This window comes from Dipteris shenzhenensis, chromosome 17 (genome assembly GCF_047967505.1).
Source record: "Dipteris shenzhenensis isolate YYH24624 ecotype China chromosome 17, Dip_SZ_1.0, whole genome shotgun sequence".
NCBI classification, from domain to species: Eukaryota; Viridiplantae; Streptophyta; class Polypodiopsida; order Gleicheniales; family Dipteridaceae; genus Dipteris; species Dipteris shenzhenensis.
Window position 1 is genome coordinate 20453948 of NC_141612.1, and position 17492 is coordinate 20471439.

A 17492-nucleotide genomic window follows, 5' to 3' on the forward strand; every position below is an offset into this window, starting at 1 on the left:
CACGTGCCCTCCTAATGATTTGGACCACATCCTATATCTTCTGCATGAGGCACCTCAATTACATCTTCCTCAGCACAGTCCAGGTTGTGTTCCACGAGACACGAAGATACCCAAAACCCGATATTCCTCAAGAGTTTGCTGTCCATCTTTGGAGAGAATTTTACCCGTCACCTTCGGCATCTCCAAGGTACTCTCCACCTCCCTCAGCTCCCAGATATCCTCCTATACAGGTTGTACCTTCCCCAAGACAGTATTTACACTCTGAAGGCACTCCTTCTCCTGGATATCCTCCACTTCCGACAACAGCTCCTTATCCCTTCTCAGATCCGTGGACTCTGCAACCTACTCCTGTACTCTCACGAGCGGTAACACCCATTTCGGCATCACCAGTGTTACCTCAGATAGGACCTCCTTTACCAAATTTCCACGAGTGGTTCCATCCTGCCTCGCCTGCCCCCTCCAACATGAGCAACCTCAGGGAGCAGCCCGAATCCTCTTCCAGGAATGGTACAAACTAGAGCGCAAGTTCGTGCTTTTCTCACGGGGACCTCAAATATGTCGCAACACTCGCGTGCAGCCTCTCCAGAGATCAAAGACTCAAGTCCAAAAAAGACCCCTGAAGTCAACATACAAGGTGAAACTCAAGTCAACCAGAGATACTGTTGACCTCACTGAAGGCAAAAAGATCGCCTTGGCAGCCTCCCTCCTCAAGGATACAGCTTTTCTATGGTGGCAAAGACGCTTAAAGGATGCCAGCAACCCCGAACCTTCCCTGGCCACTCAAGTACTTTGTGGCCAACCTTTTTGCCAGCCCTACCTGGATATTTTTCCACAAGAATTGCCAAAGCAGTTACCACCTCGACGACCAGTGGATCACCCAATCGAACTTATTCCCGACAGTAATCCACCGTCGAGACCTCCTTATCGGATTTCTTACACTCAAAATGAAGAAATCCAAAGACAGGTGACCGAGCTACTCGACAAAGGTCACATTCGGCCCAGTCGCAGCCCTTTCGAATCTCCTGTACTACTTGTGGAAAAAAAGAATAAGTCAATGCGCCTCTGCATCGACTACCGAGCCCTCAACAAGCTCACTATCAAAAACAAGTATCCATTGCCTCGCATCGATGACCTCTTCGATCAACTTCTACACGCAACACAATTCTCAAAGATTGATCTTCGTTCAGGTTATCATCAAATTTGCATACGAGAAGGCGATGAGTACAAGACAGCTTTTCGAACAAAGTATGGACACTATGAATGTTTGGTCATGCCTTTTGGATTAAACAATGCCACAGCCACATTCATGACACTAATGAACGACATCTTCAGGCCTTTCCTCGATAAGTTCGTCATTGTTTACCTCGATGACATCCTCGTTTTCAACAGATCCCTACATGAGCACAAACAACATCTTCACCAAGTTTTTGAAGTTCTCCGCGCAAATTCTCTCTACATCAACATTGAGAAGAGTGAGTTCTTCAAGACCCAACTCGAATATTTGGGACATGTTATTTCAGCTCAAGGCATCTCTGTGGATCCCAAGAAGGTCGAGGTAATCCGAAACTGGCCTACTCCTAAGAATGTTCATGATGTCCGCTCTTTTCTCGGATTGGCAAACTTCTACCATACAAAGGACTATCAGTTTTTCGAAATCGCAGCTCCTATGTCCGAATTATTGAAAAGCACAGCAGTTTTCCAGTGGCTTCCCGAAACAGAGTATAGTTTCCAACAACTCAAGCAAGCACTCACTACCACACCAGTTATGGCTATTACTGACCCAAACCTTCCGTTTGAGGTCATGACCGACGCTTCCGACATCGCTACAGGAGCAGTCTTGATGCAAGAAGGCAGAGTTATTGCTTTTAACAGCCATAAACATTCTAATATCCAAACCCGATACCCGGTTTATGATAAGGAGTTTCTTACCATTGTACATGCTTATCGCTCTTGGAAACATTATCTCATGGGAGCCGACTCGGTGGTCAAGACAGACCATCACTCTCTAAAGTATATCTTTACTCAGCCAGTCATGTACGCTCGACAAGCACGCTGGGTTGAGTTTCTGGCCAACTTTCACATGACCATTGAGTACATTCCAGGACTACGCAATGTAGTTGCAGATGCTCTCAGCAGGCTAACTCTAGCATCAACTATGGTAATCTCTACATTATCTGTGGATGTTCCGAATTCATTCAAAGGGAAGTATTTCAATGATAAAGACTTCGGCACAGCAGTACAAGTTCTTTCAAAAGATCAACCTTCGACTTCCGAACAAAAGATTTTCTCTTCCTATTCTTATACGGACGACCTTCTGTATTATCAAGATCGCGTCTGTGTACCACATGACAAGGATGTTCGACGTCTTTTGTTAAAAGAGCATCATGTAGTTCCTTATGCTGCCCATCCAGGCATCAACAAGACTTATCGGTTACTCAGTGCAACATACTACTGGCCTCAGATGAAAAGCGACGTCATCAAAATGGTTACATCTTGCTTATCTTGTCAACAAATAAAAGCAAGCCGACGACTTCCAGCAAGACTTCTTCAGCCTCTTCCAGTTCGAACTGAAAGGTGGAAAAGTATTTCCATGGATTTCATTATAACACTACCACGATCCTCCCGAGTAACACTCAGATTATGGTAATTGTTGATCGATTGTCTAAAATGGCACACTTTGTTGCTTGCAAAAGCAGTGCACAGGCTCCAGACATAGCCAAACTCTTCATACAACACATCTTCCGACACCATGGATTGCCCAAGAATATCATATCCGACAGAGATCCTAAGTTTACCAGTCACTTTTGGATTTCATTGTTCGAATCTTTGGGTACAACTCTACTGTTCAGTTCAGCCTACCACCCAAAATCAGATGGCCAGACTGAAAGAGTCAACCAAGTTCTGGAAGAAATGCTTCGACATTATATTCAGTCACGCCTAGCAGCTTGGGAAGAGTATCTACCACTCCTTGAGTTTGCTTATAATAACTCTTTCCATAGTGCCATCAGCATGACTCCATTTCAAGCAGCTTATGGACACACTCCGATTGTACCAACGAATTTTGTACTTCAACATCGAGTGGCCCTAGCTGATCAACTGGTTCAAGAAATGCAAGACATTCTACTCCAAGTCATGGATCATATGCGAAAAGCGCAAGAGGGGTATCAACGGTCTGCCAACAAACATAGACGTCACCTGGAATTTAACACTGGTGACATGGTGCCTTATTTATAGCCCCACATCGCTATAAGACGGTTAAGTCTGTGTTTCCTAAGTTGCGACCAAGATACTATGGACCTTTCCGGATCGTCAAGAAAAATTCACCTTTAAGTTACAAATTGGAATTACCACCATCATGGGGTAAAATCCATCCGACATTTCATATTTCTTGGCTAAAGACGTACATTCCAGGCGATGAAGCAGTTCCTCCTGCAAGTGATTATGTCCCAGAAATCGAAGACAATTATGTTCTCCTTATTCCTGAGCGTATTCTGGACCATCGACAGTGAGAGACTCGACATCGACTTATCACAGAATTCCTTGTTCTTTGGCGAGATCTGGACGACTCCGACGCTACTTGGCAATCTGATGAAGACTTACAGCAGTACACTAACATTTTACAGCAGTATTTTCAGAATTTATAGTGATATTTTCTACATAAGTTCATTATCTCCACCAGGGTCTTATTTTGAGTGGGAGGGGATGTCACGATCTGTGACGTATTCCTTTCTCTATATCTAGACTTATGGATGGTTTGATGAATGGACACTTGTGGAAGGGTATGCCCTTTCGACGGGACACTTTCTATGAGGCACAACCCTTCACAAGAGACATTCCTATTGTAATGTACCCTCTCATCAAAGGTCACACCCTTCACAAGGGGTACACACCTCTTCATGCACATACACTTTGGAGTACACACCTTTTCATGTGTGACTCTTCACTCTCTATATAAGAGAGGCCCAATTGTATGGATGACACAACAGCTACACTACAGACACTCAAGCAATACAATTATTCCTTGTTCTCTGCTATTTCAGTCTCCTTTCTGTTCCTTAGCACATTTCTAAATATAGTAAATCTAGGATTTCTTACATTTTTCCTAAGCACAATGGAGCCTGACAAGAATTTAGGAGGCGGTTCGCGTGACCAAGTGCTTCAAAGACTCCAAAGTTGCCCTTAGTGGCATGTAATTAGGAAAGTAATGTAGAATTTGACAAGTGGCTTGTTGCCAAGAAAGAAAGCCTAAGAGCTCATGTAATTTGATTCACGTTTTGGATTTTGTCGAGACAGCTTCATGCTGAACACTTTGAAACAGATTCTCTCTTCAAGAAATAAAATACCTTCGGAGGAATCCAGCCCGACATGTTGTCCTGGGTCGTAGCTGTGTGTGTGTAGAGAGAGAGAGAGAGAGAGAGCTCTTATGAGAGTGTTTATACAGTAAATTATGAGCGTGAGGTTCCATGAGAGAGCAAGCGATTTCACTCGGGTTGAGTGGCAAGGGTACGAACCAATTAGAGGTATTCGCTATTTTTGGCACTTGGGGCCCGAGACTATATAAGGGGCCCAAAGGTTCAGTTCTCAGGGAGCCGATGGGAGCAAGTTTGGTTCCCAGGTGCTAGGTCTGATCCTGGATTGAGTCGCGGACGCGCCTACATCATAGCGTAGCCCAAGGCCCAACAGCAGATCCCAAGCTTCACAGCGCCACCTGGTAGGTATGGGACACCAAGTTGGTTAGGATATGGTTGGAAGTTCGTGCCAGTAGCTCAGCTCGTAGCTCGGAGGGGACATCTCCTGATTCAGGATCGCATCCCGTAGATGTCATGGTTGGGTCTCAGTTTCCTCACGTTTGGGTGTTCTTGTGTTTGCTTGCAGGAGTGCTGTCGTGTCAGTTGGTATCAGGGCCAACTCTTGAGGTAGGAACTTCTATTGCGAGAATTTTGGACGAATTTTGCTCCAAGTATGCCCTAATTTCGAAAGTCGTGTTCATACCTTGCAAGTGTTTGCTGGTTCATCGGTTTTAAATTATGGAAAGAAGGTAGGAGAAGGCAGAGAGTGAGTGAGTTCGGTGTTGAACTGAGGCGCTAGGTGAGAGAGAGAGCTAGGTGTAATTGGGAAGGGCAGAGAGCAATTGCAAGGGAGTGTGATTGCTGGAGAGAAGCGTTGGTAGGAGAGAAACGATGGGCTGAGGGGGAGCCTTAGTTGAACCTAGGGACGGCAGGCTGAGCAGTGAACATGAGGGCACCGAGGGCTGGAGCAATTCACAGCCAAGGAGGGAGTCGAGGGGTGCGCCATAGGTTGGAGCAGGCCGCAGGCAAGGCTGCGTGAATTCGGCGGGGGCCTAGATGCTCAAAAAGCACCACCCCTCCAAGTTAGGAGGGGGGGGGGGGGGGGGGGGGGGGGGGGGGCTTGCTTAGAGGCTGAGCCCTCTAAAAGCATCGCTCACCCACTCCAGAGCTTATCGCAGCAGCAGCCCCCTTACGAGCAGATTTGTGCGCAGGTCTACACCCCTCCACATCCCCTCGCCGATTTCCCCCTCCGGTTCCGCCTGCTACAGCACTCCGTACGGGACAGCAAGGAGCTTGGCTTCGAGATTGACAGCCTCCGCCAGCCCCTTCTCCTTTCATCCAGCCAGCCCTCTTTCCTTCATCACCTCTATTTCGTCAACTTTTCTCTCTGTTCCAGCCTCTCAGTTTTGAGACCACCTATTACTTCTCTCAGCCTACTTTCTTCATCAGATCCGATTTCAGTTATGGCTGATTCTGTAGACCCTGAGCTTGCGATGGGAGACCAGGATATGAACTACCATGCGGAGGATGACCAGGGTCTCTACGATGATCTGATTACGAAGACAGCCTTCAGTGAATTCACCACTGCTCTTGATGAAAAGTTTGAGCAGGTTAACACGAATCAAACGGTATTGGCATAGCAACTCCAAGGCATTCAAACTACACTCACACTTTTGACTAGCACTGTTCAGGTGCTCACGCATGTGGATGCCATGGCTTCAGTGTTAGGTCCGAACATCACTCAAGATCCTTTTCCCAGAGATCAGAAGTCGTTATTGACACTTGGTTGCACAAGTGGCAAGTACACTTCCAGTTTCACCCTTACCCTGATGACAAGCTTGCAACAGGGTTTATGTCAGGCAAGGCTCTATTGTGGTGGAAGGAACTCCGACCCAAGCCTGCAACATGGATAGAATTCGAAGGGGTCTTCAGGAAAGAGTTTCCGAAGAAGGAGGCAGATTGATATCGTAGGCAAGCTCAAAGCCCTCGATATGTCCAAGCTGAATCTAACTTTTGAGGTTTATGTTCAAAGGTTTCAGGATTTGCAGAGCAGAGCTACAAAGATGGATCCAATGACCTTGTTGGGTTTCTTTGTGGACGGTTTGCCTGACTCGTATAAGTTACAGATCAAGAACAACAAGTGTATCACTTTGCAAGAGGCCATGAATTACGCGTGCATCTATGATGATGCAACCACAGTTGCCGACACGGGTGGGAAGAACAAGAGGAAGTTCTTCCAGTCTACCACTAGTACCGGGAGTCGAAGTCTAGAGACAACGCCTCCAAGAAACATATGACTCAGGCGAAGAATGGTCGTGCTCGTTTCCTTCGTACATTGAAGCTAAAGAAAAAAGGACGTTGCTTCATATGCAAGGAGCGGGGCCACACTAGGAATGATAGTCCTAAGCGCAAGAACCAGATGCAAGCGCCAGGACCGAAGCTCCATGCGGGTCCAAGTACCAAAGCTAAGGGAGCTAATCAAGTTTCGATGACAGGTATTTCTGTAAATGTCATTACCTGCCCACTTTCTTGTAATTGCACTTTTAATAATTCGTTATTTGGTTCCCATGATCTTTTCCGAGTTTATGGAGAAGTTAGGGACCAAAGAGTACACATTCTCTTTGACCCGGGCAGCTCACACAACTTTGTTAATTACAAACTTGTACAGAAGATGGGACTGTCTACGATACCTAGCGATCACACCTACGAGGTGCAGCTTCCAACTAGGAAGCAATTTTGGGATCGCAAGATTGAAGCACTTTCTATCCTGATTCAAGACTACACAGCTACTCTTACGTGCTGTCATGCACTTGGAGCATGTGGAGTTGTTAATCGGAATAGAGTGGTTTAAAACCCACGATATTCGGATTGGATGGAAGGAACATACTGTCACAGGGGCATGAAATTCCAAGTACTTTAATGTACTACAAGACTGTGACAACTTTGGTTTTAAAAGTCCAAGCATGGGCTTAATAATGTGTAATTAAACGCGGCATGGTACCTAGCACATAAGCATAATTAATCCGGAGGCCCAAAGGCATTCCAAGAAATTAAAAGAGTGGTTGTTGAAAAATGATGACGTGGCATTTTTAGTGGGTCTCCTAGAGGGCCATGTACCCTCAGTGGCCCCCCATAGAAATTAAAAGAGTGGTTGTTGAAAAATGATGACGTGGCATTTTTAGTGAGTCTCCTAGAGGGCCATGTACCCTCGGTGGCCCCCCTAGAGTTCCAGGTGGCTCTAGTGCCTTCTACATGCTCCTTTGCCATTCCTGGACCTTCCTGGGCCTTCTAAACTTCACATGTGTGGTTTTATCTCTCATCTTCTCCCTTTGTTGAGATTTTGGACTGGTTTTTCAACCTCCTTCAGCTGAATTCCGGTTTTCTTCATAACTCCTCACCCGTTTGGACTCCTCAACTTCCATTTGGCCCGATGGCTTCCCCTCTACCTCCCCTTCGCAATGACATGCTTTATATGATGGCAATACAGAGAAGGTCAACCAATTGGTTGAAGATATGCTTTGGGCATATGTTTCTAAGAGACAGTCTTCATGGGAAGATTATCTACCTATGATAGAATTTGCTTATAACAGTGCAAAGCATTCGAGTACTGGTTGCAGTCCTTTTATGCTTACGTACAGGTTTCAACCTAAGTCACCAGTTATGGTTGGGTTAAAGGGAATACAAAATGATGCTGCAAACAGTTTGCCAAGGAGTCTATTAGATCTACCCAAGATCGGGATAGATTTTATGCTAATAGACATCGTTCACCTAGAGAGTTTTCTGAAGGAATGATGGTATATTTGTGTATTCCCAAGGAATCCAAGAGCCTAAGTACTGGTTTGGTTCCGAAGTTATCCCCCAGATATTGTGGTCCCCTCAAGGTTATTAAAAGAATTGGACCAGTTGCATATAAACTAGAATTGCCTCCTGATGTTAAAGTACATCCAGTGTTTCATGTCAGCAGACTGAAAGAGTTACTGGGTGCGGATGATCAACTTGTTTCTCCTCAAGAAATAATAGAAGTTACATATTTGACTTTTATTCTACACGAACCTGAGAGTATTCTTGAATTTCGTGATAGATAGATTCGTAATAGAACTATCACGGAATACAAGATCAAGTGGAAGGATCATGTTGAGGAGGATGCAACATGGGAGACATTACAAAACCTCCAGAGGACATTCCCGAGTTTTTTAAATAACTCAGGAGTGAGTTCTTAGACGAGGGGAAGTATGTCATGTGCACAGATTGGTATCTCACAGGTACTGGGTACACAAGACTAGCTCAGGTAGCCTAGGGAGGCTTAGAGCTAGGCAGGCTTGATTCTCAGGTTGAGTGGCAAGGGTACGAACCAGTTAGAGGTCTTCGCTATTTTTGGCGCTTGGGACCCGAGACTATATAAGGGACCCAGAGGTTCAGTTCTCAGGGAGCCGATGGGAGCAAGTCTCGTTTCCAAGTGCTAGGTCTGATCCTGGATTGAGTCGCGGATGCGCGCTTGCATCATAGCGTAGCCCAAGGCCCTGCAAAGCTTCACAGTGCCACCTGGTGGTATGGGACACCAAGCTGGTTAGGATCTGGTTGGGAGTTCGTGCTAGTAGCTCAGCTCGTGGCTCAGAGGGGACATCTCATGATTCGGGATCGCATCCCGTAGATGTCATGGTTGGGTGGTGAGCAGCCTGCTCAGTTTCCTCACATTTGGGTGTTCTTGTGTTTGCTTGCAGATCAGAGGTTTCAGGAGTGCTAGGGTCGTGTCACTCCTACTGTCTCCACATCTACGCAACTCAAAACACCCTACATGGATTGGAAAATATGAGAAGTGCCTTCTCATACAACCATGGCAAATGAGTGCATAATGCTTTAGAGGTAACACACAGTGAGGTGCCCCTGGCATGGAGCTCCATTTGAGAGCATAGCATGGCTGGACTGCATCACAAGCCTTGAAAATATAAGAAGTGCCTTCTCCTACAATCATGGTAACTGAGAAGGTGCTTGTGAGCGACTGCAAACAAAAATAATGAGTAAATGAGCGAAATTTTTAAAAAATAAATCCGTAAGCAAAGCTATGCTTATATTCTCATCAGTACCCAAGCACAAGCTGCCAGATATCTAAGGTACAACGATTACCATATATCTAAGGTACAGCGATTACCATATATCTAAGGTACAGCGAATACCATATATATCCCAATCCTGTGCAAAGTATTTCTTGCCTGCAATGCACTAGAATGTAAGGCAGAGAATGCCAAGGATTGGAACCAACATTTGACTTTTAAGGCATGATAATGTTCTAAACAAGACCATAAAGTAAAAGCATCTAATCAATCCACTGTAATGATGTACAACACACTCTGGATGGTAATCACAAGGATTCAGGTGGTTTGTACTTGTCTTTATAGGCACCAGCATGCACTTATAGTTTATCACGATGACCCCGTGGAATTCATAGCCTTTTGTAATTGTAAACCTGATCCAATCACATCGCAAGACTGCGTCACAAGCATGGGGATAACTCAATGTGAACATTTAAGCTTGAGAAATGAGGAATTTCACCGAATCCCGGGCTGGGTGATAATAAAAGAGAGGTTCATATAGTTTCCTCAAAAGTTGAGTTGTCCAATTTCATAGGTGTTCCCAGCCTTTTCATAGACCCTCTATGCATCACTGAAGCAACCACAATGGTCGACCCTATCATGTGTATATTTGTCCTCTCACAACTCATTTGACCTTCCTAGCCTTGCCCTAGACCCACTATGCATCATAGAAGCAACCATAGTGGCCACCCTATCATTTATCTAGTTCTCTTCTCTGATACCTCATTCACTTTTATTTCCATCATGCTTGAGAACTGAATATCTAAGGTACAACAATCACCATATAAATTCCAATCCTGCAAAGTATTTCTTGCAATGCACTAGAATGTAAGGCAGAGAATGCCAAGGATTGGAAACCAACATTTGACTTAGATCTAAGGATGATAATGTTCTCAACAAGACCATAAAATAAAAACCCAAGATGCAGCCAATCCACTAGAATGAGGTACGAAACATTCTGGATGGTAATCACAAGGATTCAGGTGGGTTGTACTTGTCTCCATGGGCACCAGCATGCCCTGAGTGTTCATCATGATAACCCCATTATATTCGTAGCCTTTGTGAATTGTAGTTGTCAACTCGAACCATTTTGCATAAGACATGCCAGTCTCCATCCTTCCAAAAGTGGCAGAAATTACAGCTATCATTGACAAACACATGTTTACAAAGGCATTGTGCGATGAAAGATGCTCTCAGCACTTTCAAATGTGCCTGTACACCACTGATAGGATAGTTCCAAGTGGCACCACTGAAGAAACAAGCTGGTTTCTCTCTGACAACCAAGTTCTTTGGTCCATGGTCAGCACCTTTCGGCCTTGCTGATTGGTATTGCTGTTTTTTCAAGCATTAATAGAAGTCTTTTTCTCTGGAAAAAAAAAGACATGACATAGCAAGTCACCTGATTAGAAATTTTTTATCAGGATCAGACCTAGTTGCAGTGAATGTTTACAGCAATATATGCACATCCTAAAAGGAACTGAGGCTTTCCAAACACTATTTAGCACAAGATATGATTCTATCACATTATAGGACTCGTATGTGTCTGCAATGTAAAGCTAACACAGTGAAGTCATCAGAAGCCATTGATGATATGGGGAGAAGCTATAATGGGTTGCAACAAAGACAAAAGGCAACCTTCCTATCTATCCCAGTTTGTTGGACTTGTTTGCTTTGGGATAATAGACACAGCACATACATGAACACCCTAAAAGAAAATCAAGCTCCCAAGATACTATATAAAACAAGTATCAAAATGTATGACCCGTATCTGTCTGCAATGTAAAGCTGACACAGTGCAGTCACCAGAAGCCACGAAGAAATATCGGGAACAGCCATACTGGTTGCAAAAAAAGCTCTGAGGCAACCTTCCATGCTACTCCCATCTAGTCCATCAACCCTTGGCAAAAACAGACAACATGCTGAATTTTACCGTGTGACAGGAGGACACTAACAAAGGGTGTGGATAAGAAAAATTAAGATTGAGCTGAAAGATCAATCTTAAGCAAAAAAACACAATCAAAGCTGAAAGATCAGTCTAGATCCCAAACACAAAGAAGGGATGCTTTTGGCTCTCATTGTAAAGAACCCTAAGCTGCATCATGATGCCAACTCATGTCTAGCATCATTTCAAAATGTTTCAAGTCTTGCATTCAAGGACATTGAGAAGCCAAAAACATGATAAAGATTTGAAAGGCGCAGCCTCATATATTTTTAGGGGAGAAAGCTTGTCCTACATAACTTAACAATTGAGGAAGGATTAGGTACTGACATAAATTATTTAGAAAAGTATGACTCTGAGATTTGTTATAATATGGATCATATATTTACATACGCCTATGTAGAGAATGCTAAAAAGAAGACTCTCTCTCTCTCTCTCTCTCTCTCTCTCTCTCTCTCTCTCTCTATACACGCACACACACACATATATAAAACCCTGAAAAGTCACCTGAAGGGTCCTGTCTGTATGTCAAAAGAGTTGGTTTGATGACCAATGAAAGCGCTTAGGCTCTCTGAGACCACACCCCGGTCAGAATCAGGCTGGGAAAGAGTAAACGGCAGTTTGTTGCCCGCCATGAACAAGATCTCTTTAAGTATCCTTTACAGCAGTCATTCCAAAAAAAATTGGATGAAGGTAGTGGAGAAGAGATCGCCATGCCCTATAATGGACCCAAGCCTCTAAAAAACTTACTTGGATACACTCCACCATGTTCCTAACCAACCAAGCCTAACATAGAAGACATCCCTCGCCCCACCAGATCCACACTCTTCACCACATCCCGTCTAAAAGAAGCCACCAAGAAGCTCCAAAATGGCAAAGCCAAGGATGAAGAGGGCCTATCCCACGGGTGGGAGGTACTTGCTGTAATCCTAGCAAAGTTATTCAATGAAACTTTCTACACAAGCCTCTCAACCTCTTGGACCACAAACATCATCATATAGGGATCACATGGATGCAAGCAACTACCAGACTATCATGGTTGGAGCTCTGATGGCCAACGTATATGGATGAGCTCTTGAGACGCACATTAGGGAGCATGCCGAGAGCACAGGCGTGCGTGCGATGAGACAAGTAGGTTGTAGATGGGATCGCTGCACACTTTACCACATCTTCACCCTAAGACTGGAATATGTCCAATCTTACAAATTAACTCTTTTTCTAAAGCAATCAGAAGAAAGAAGGAAAGAGAGAAATCAACAAAAATAGAGTAAATGGGAAAATAATAATAAAAGTAACTTAGTAAGAAAAGCTATGCTTATGTTCTCGTCAATGCCCAAGCATAAACTGCCATCTAGGTTTTGAAAAGCTCAGAAAGTGCTCTAATAGAACTAGAGAGGGCAAGTGGAGTTGCAGGCTGTGAAACTGTAGTGAATCGTAGATTTATATCCAGCAGTCTGGTGCAGAGACATCAGAGGTCTTGTAGAGCCAGATCGGCCTAACCCCACCCAACAGGGTCAGGTCTCGTCGAGTTAACCCAACCAGTCTGATCAGACTAACTCACCAGGTTGGGGACCTGGTTGGCCCCCAACCCAGCCCTGTCCTGGTTGGCTTCTGGGACAGCTTGATCGTGGGTCAGACGGACCCCTCAGGTAAGCTGCAATCTGGGTTTCGAAAAGCTCAGAAAGTGCTCTAATAGGACCAGAGAGGGCAAGTGGAGTCGCAGGCTATGAAACTGCAGTGAATGGTAGATTTCTATCCAGCAGTCTGGTGCAGAGACATCAGAGGTCTTGTAGAGGCAGATCGTCCTAACCCCACCTAACAGGGACAGGTCTCGTCGAGTTAACCCGACCAGTCTGATCAGACTAACTCGACCAGGTTGGGGACCTGGTTAGCCCTGTCCTGGACGGCTCCTGGGGCAGCTTGATCACGGGTCAGACGGACCCCTAGGGTACCAAAAACAGCCCAAATATCACTGTCTACTAGCCGAGCTCCTGCATGGTACCCTGGCAAGGCAGTTGCGCTGGTAGGGGTCCATCTCTCTCCTGTCCTACACTGATCCACACTCTCGCTAAGTGGGCCCACCCCTCTCCCTAAGAGGCAAAAAGGAGATGACTAACTCTAACACCCCCTCTCAGCTCCTGGATGTCAGATCAATCCACAAAGGTGGTGTGCCGCTGGAATATCTGCTGGAACATTAAAGAAGCCCCCTCTCGACTCGAAACCGCCTCAAAAAGACTGCCTTAAATCTGCACCATATGCTCCCACGCATCATGTACAATGAGCTGGTCACAATCTCCTCAGGCCACGATCCAACTGGTACTGCTACTGCTACTGCTACTGCAAGATCCGTTCAAAATCCCACCAGCCATGAACAAACACTGGTAGGAGGCTGGGGAAAGAAGAGAGGAGGAGGCTGGAAGAGAATGTGGGAAGGGACAAGAGGTTGCTCGATGCTTGCCGCCTGCAACACCTTCTCAACAGTGCCTTGCTTTCCACGCTTTGCAACACCTTCTCCAAAGAATTGCCTTCTACCCCGAACTGCCTCGCCTTCTTCAAGCGCTCCTACACACCCAATCTGTCCACTTCTTCCAGCAGCACTGGATTTGTACAAGGTCTTGTTCAAGAGACAGACGATGGTTTAATCAATGCACAATACAGTGAGTGTGCATGCGATATGGGCTGCAACAATATCTCCACGTCATCCAAGAAACACCTGCGCGTGTCCACACATCAAACACCTGCAAGCAACACTCTCCAACAATCCCTGAAATGCCTCCAAACAGCAGTGACTTTCCTTACTTGCTCCTGCACCTCCCCCAGTCCCAGGTTCTACTCGTTTTGCTGCTCTCATACCATGTGAAAGGTGCAGCAGATTTGTGAACAGTAGACTGAGAGCAAAAACAGTAAACTCACAATGCGATGGAAGGAGAGACACTTCAACACCCGAAATCAAGAGAAAAACTCTACACTGAAGCTGAGAAAAAACACTAGTACAAGATGAGGAAAAAAGGCAGGGGAGGAGCCTATAAATAGGGACCCAACCCTGCAGTCGGCCTGCTTATGCAGCCGACCTGGCTCGACCCACAGGTCGACCTAACACGACCCAACAGGGTTGCGCTGGTCGAGTTAACCCGACCAGGTTGGGGACCTAGTTCCCAGCCTTGTCCTGGCCAGCTCTTGGGGCGGCCTGATCGCAGGTTAGACAGACCCCTCATATAGCCAAAACAGCCCAAACCTGGCTGTCTGGCTGTCTACTAGGCCGTTGCCTTGGTACGGGTCCATCCCCCTCCTGTTCTACACTAATCTAGGCGGGCACAACCACAAAGCCCTCTCTCCCTAAGGCCGAAAGGAAATGACTAACTCTAACAGAAGATAAGAAACTGTGAGGGTTGGAGAAGAAACAATGGCAAGCAGAGTGGGACAGCAGTAGGGCGGCTGGCCCTGGAGTCACAAGTGTTGTTAGCTATGGCCTCTTGAAAGCAGCTGACGTGGTAGAAGATGTATGCAACCTGCATGTGGTGGTGCTGGAAATTTAAACATAATCTACCTTGAGACTAGCTTCTTCTATGCTTGTGGACTGGTCACATTAGGTGCCATAATTAAGCCCTAATCTTATGGTGGTCATATAAAGCCTCTTTAACCCTCTATTGAGCATTTGAACATACATGCAATTTAAGACTAAGCACATGTCACAAATGGAGCGGGATCCTCTATAAAGAGAGAATTTGGTGCAAAATGTGCCACAAGAAGTGGAGTACAAGATGAGGACCATGCACATCTTTGATGCTATCAATAGGTCAGAGAGAAACATGACACCTCATTGCATCACAGCCTCTTTACCAGCCATAGATGTTGGCTCCTCCTTGAAAGGGTTAACGGAGTATAGAAGGAAAGTTTGCATATTGGACCTGGCACCAAATCTTACCAGACATATCTTGGAATCAATAGACACAGACTATGTAACTAGGGCAGCCACTTGTAGAGCTGTAAACTTTTGACCTGTCAATTCTGTAACAAAAATACTGTTGGGTCCCCAATGGACATTTGTGCAACCCTCAACCCCCCCCCCCCCCCCCCCAATCTCTCTCTCTCTCTCTCTCTCTCTCTCTCTCTCTCTCTCTCTCTCTCTGCCTTCAGGAAAGAGTGTTTAAAATCTGATTCTCTTTAGCATACACTCTACGTCTGCCTACATGAAGAACCATGACCAAAATTATAATTTTGTTTGGGGGCACTAGAAAAAGCATCCCAAATTGACAAGAACCACTGCTGACTGGTGCAGCTCCACGTTTACCTTTGCGATTCAATGATAGGAAGCCGAACAACAATGAGTTCACAGAAAAGCTCTAAGGTGTCATAGGCTTCCATGATGTTTTGCTCCCGTATAATGTGTTCTACCTGCAAAAAGTTACACGGTGTCAGAAGGCACACAAACTATTTACAGCTACAAAGAACCTCAACAAACACAAACCTTCATGAAAGTGTAACATGCAACAGTAATCTGATCATGTAATTCACAGCAAGACCTTTAAACCTTTAGCAAGGAATGAGCGTCGTTTACCATAGAGAGAGATAGAGATGAGGGTAGAGAGAGAGAAGAGTCGACAACTGATTGGGTCCCTGTACCCACTGAGGGCCCCCTCCCCCAATCAGGGGAGAATTTGCTTTATACTTGGAGAACTGAGAAATACAAAGAACACTCTTCAAGAGAGCACGGAACGCGCTTCTAAAGAGCTCACTGTGCACACATATAGCAGACCCAAAGACCTGAGAGGCAACGCCGACCAGTACCAAGACCTTGATGCTGTCCACACTGACGATATAGGATGCTTCTGCAAGACAAGGGAGAGGCTTGTGCTGTCTACCGGAAATGCAGGGTTACTGCGTGAGTGAGAGAGTGATCACTGAGAGTAATAGATACTGAGAGAGAGCTGAGATATGACTAAGAAACTAGAGCTAAGAAGTAGGCTGTGTAGCCTCTAAAGAAAACTGAGAAAAGCTGAGGAGATAGTGTCCAAACCTCTCTCCGTTTGCTGGTCCAAACCTCCAACTGTTGTGCTGCGTGGACCCCTTCAGATCAGGCTGAACTGATGGCCAAGGGACTGAGGCTAGAGCAGAGCCAGAACTGAGGATCTCAGGGGCTGCACAAGGAGGCTGGAGTGGAGCTTGTAGGAGAGCTGAAGGCAGGAGCACTGAATGAGGAAAGAGGGCAGCCAAGGGGCCCTTGCTGGACTGAGCCAACCCAGTCTGTAAACAGCCGACTGAGTCGGTCTGTTTTACAGACTGGTTGGCCTACAACCAGCCTATAAAAAGCCCTCCCTGGCTCATTTGCCAGGGGAGTTTTTGGACAGCCTTTGTAGGCTGCCTTCCCTGCTTACCTGTCCTAACCTAGGCTAAGACCTAAACTATAAGATGGAAACACTTAACCTACTGTTCTCCAATAGGTACTAGTGAACAAGAACTAACTTACTGACTTGACCTAAGGCTAAGAGACTGACCTACGCAGCTTGTGCTTGACTGTCCCTGGACAAGGGGTCACAGCATACGACAAAATCTCCTATCTGGGAACTATAATGCACTTGTCGACGTAGCCAGTGTGTCACCTTGCACCCAAGTGCAGGGGTGCATGTCACATTCGCTCCTTAATTTGGCGGTAGGTTCATTGCTTCCAAGTAGTCCGCCAATATCTGGAGAAACTCCTAAAAAAAACCTTCATCCAACCACACTGTTTCATGGGTACCTCGATCGCGGAACTTGTAAAACTCACAAATCATGCGTCCTGACCCATGCTTGAATTTATGAAGAAGGATCTGTTCTGGCTGCAAAACTTCGGCTTCATCAAGAACTTCAGGTTGTTGCTCATCGAAAATCTCTGAAAGAGGAGGTCCAAAATATAGCTTCAACCAAGCTACATGGAACACGTTGTGCATAGTCCAACTGTGTGGTAGGCGTAACTTCATTGAGACATCGTTGATCTTTTGAATAATAGGGAATGGTCCGAAGCTCCTGAAGGACAGCTTAGGGCATCGCTTGCCCACCTGCTTCAATCGTTGCTTGATAATCCGTAAATACACCCATTGACCCTCTTTATACTGGACATCTCGTCTGGATTTATTAGCTTGGTGTGTATACGATGCTTGAGCTTTGGCGATGCGGCTTTTCACGGACTCCGTAATC

General features: G+C 45.6%; 1 protein-coding gene across 1 annotated transcript in view; it reads right to left on the bottom strand.

Annotated features, from left to right (window-relative positions):
* LOC147891829 (uncharacterized) overlaps positions 1-17492 on the bottom strand; it is a 36294-nt gene that overhangs the window by 10943 nt on the left and 7859 nt on the right. The window contains exon 3 of the mRNA XM_087388784.1: positions 15610-15713. Coding sequence (XP_087244910.1) covers positions 15610-15713 — 104 coding nt within the window. The remainder of the gene's footprint in view (positions 1-15609; positions 15714-17492) is intronic.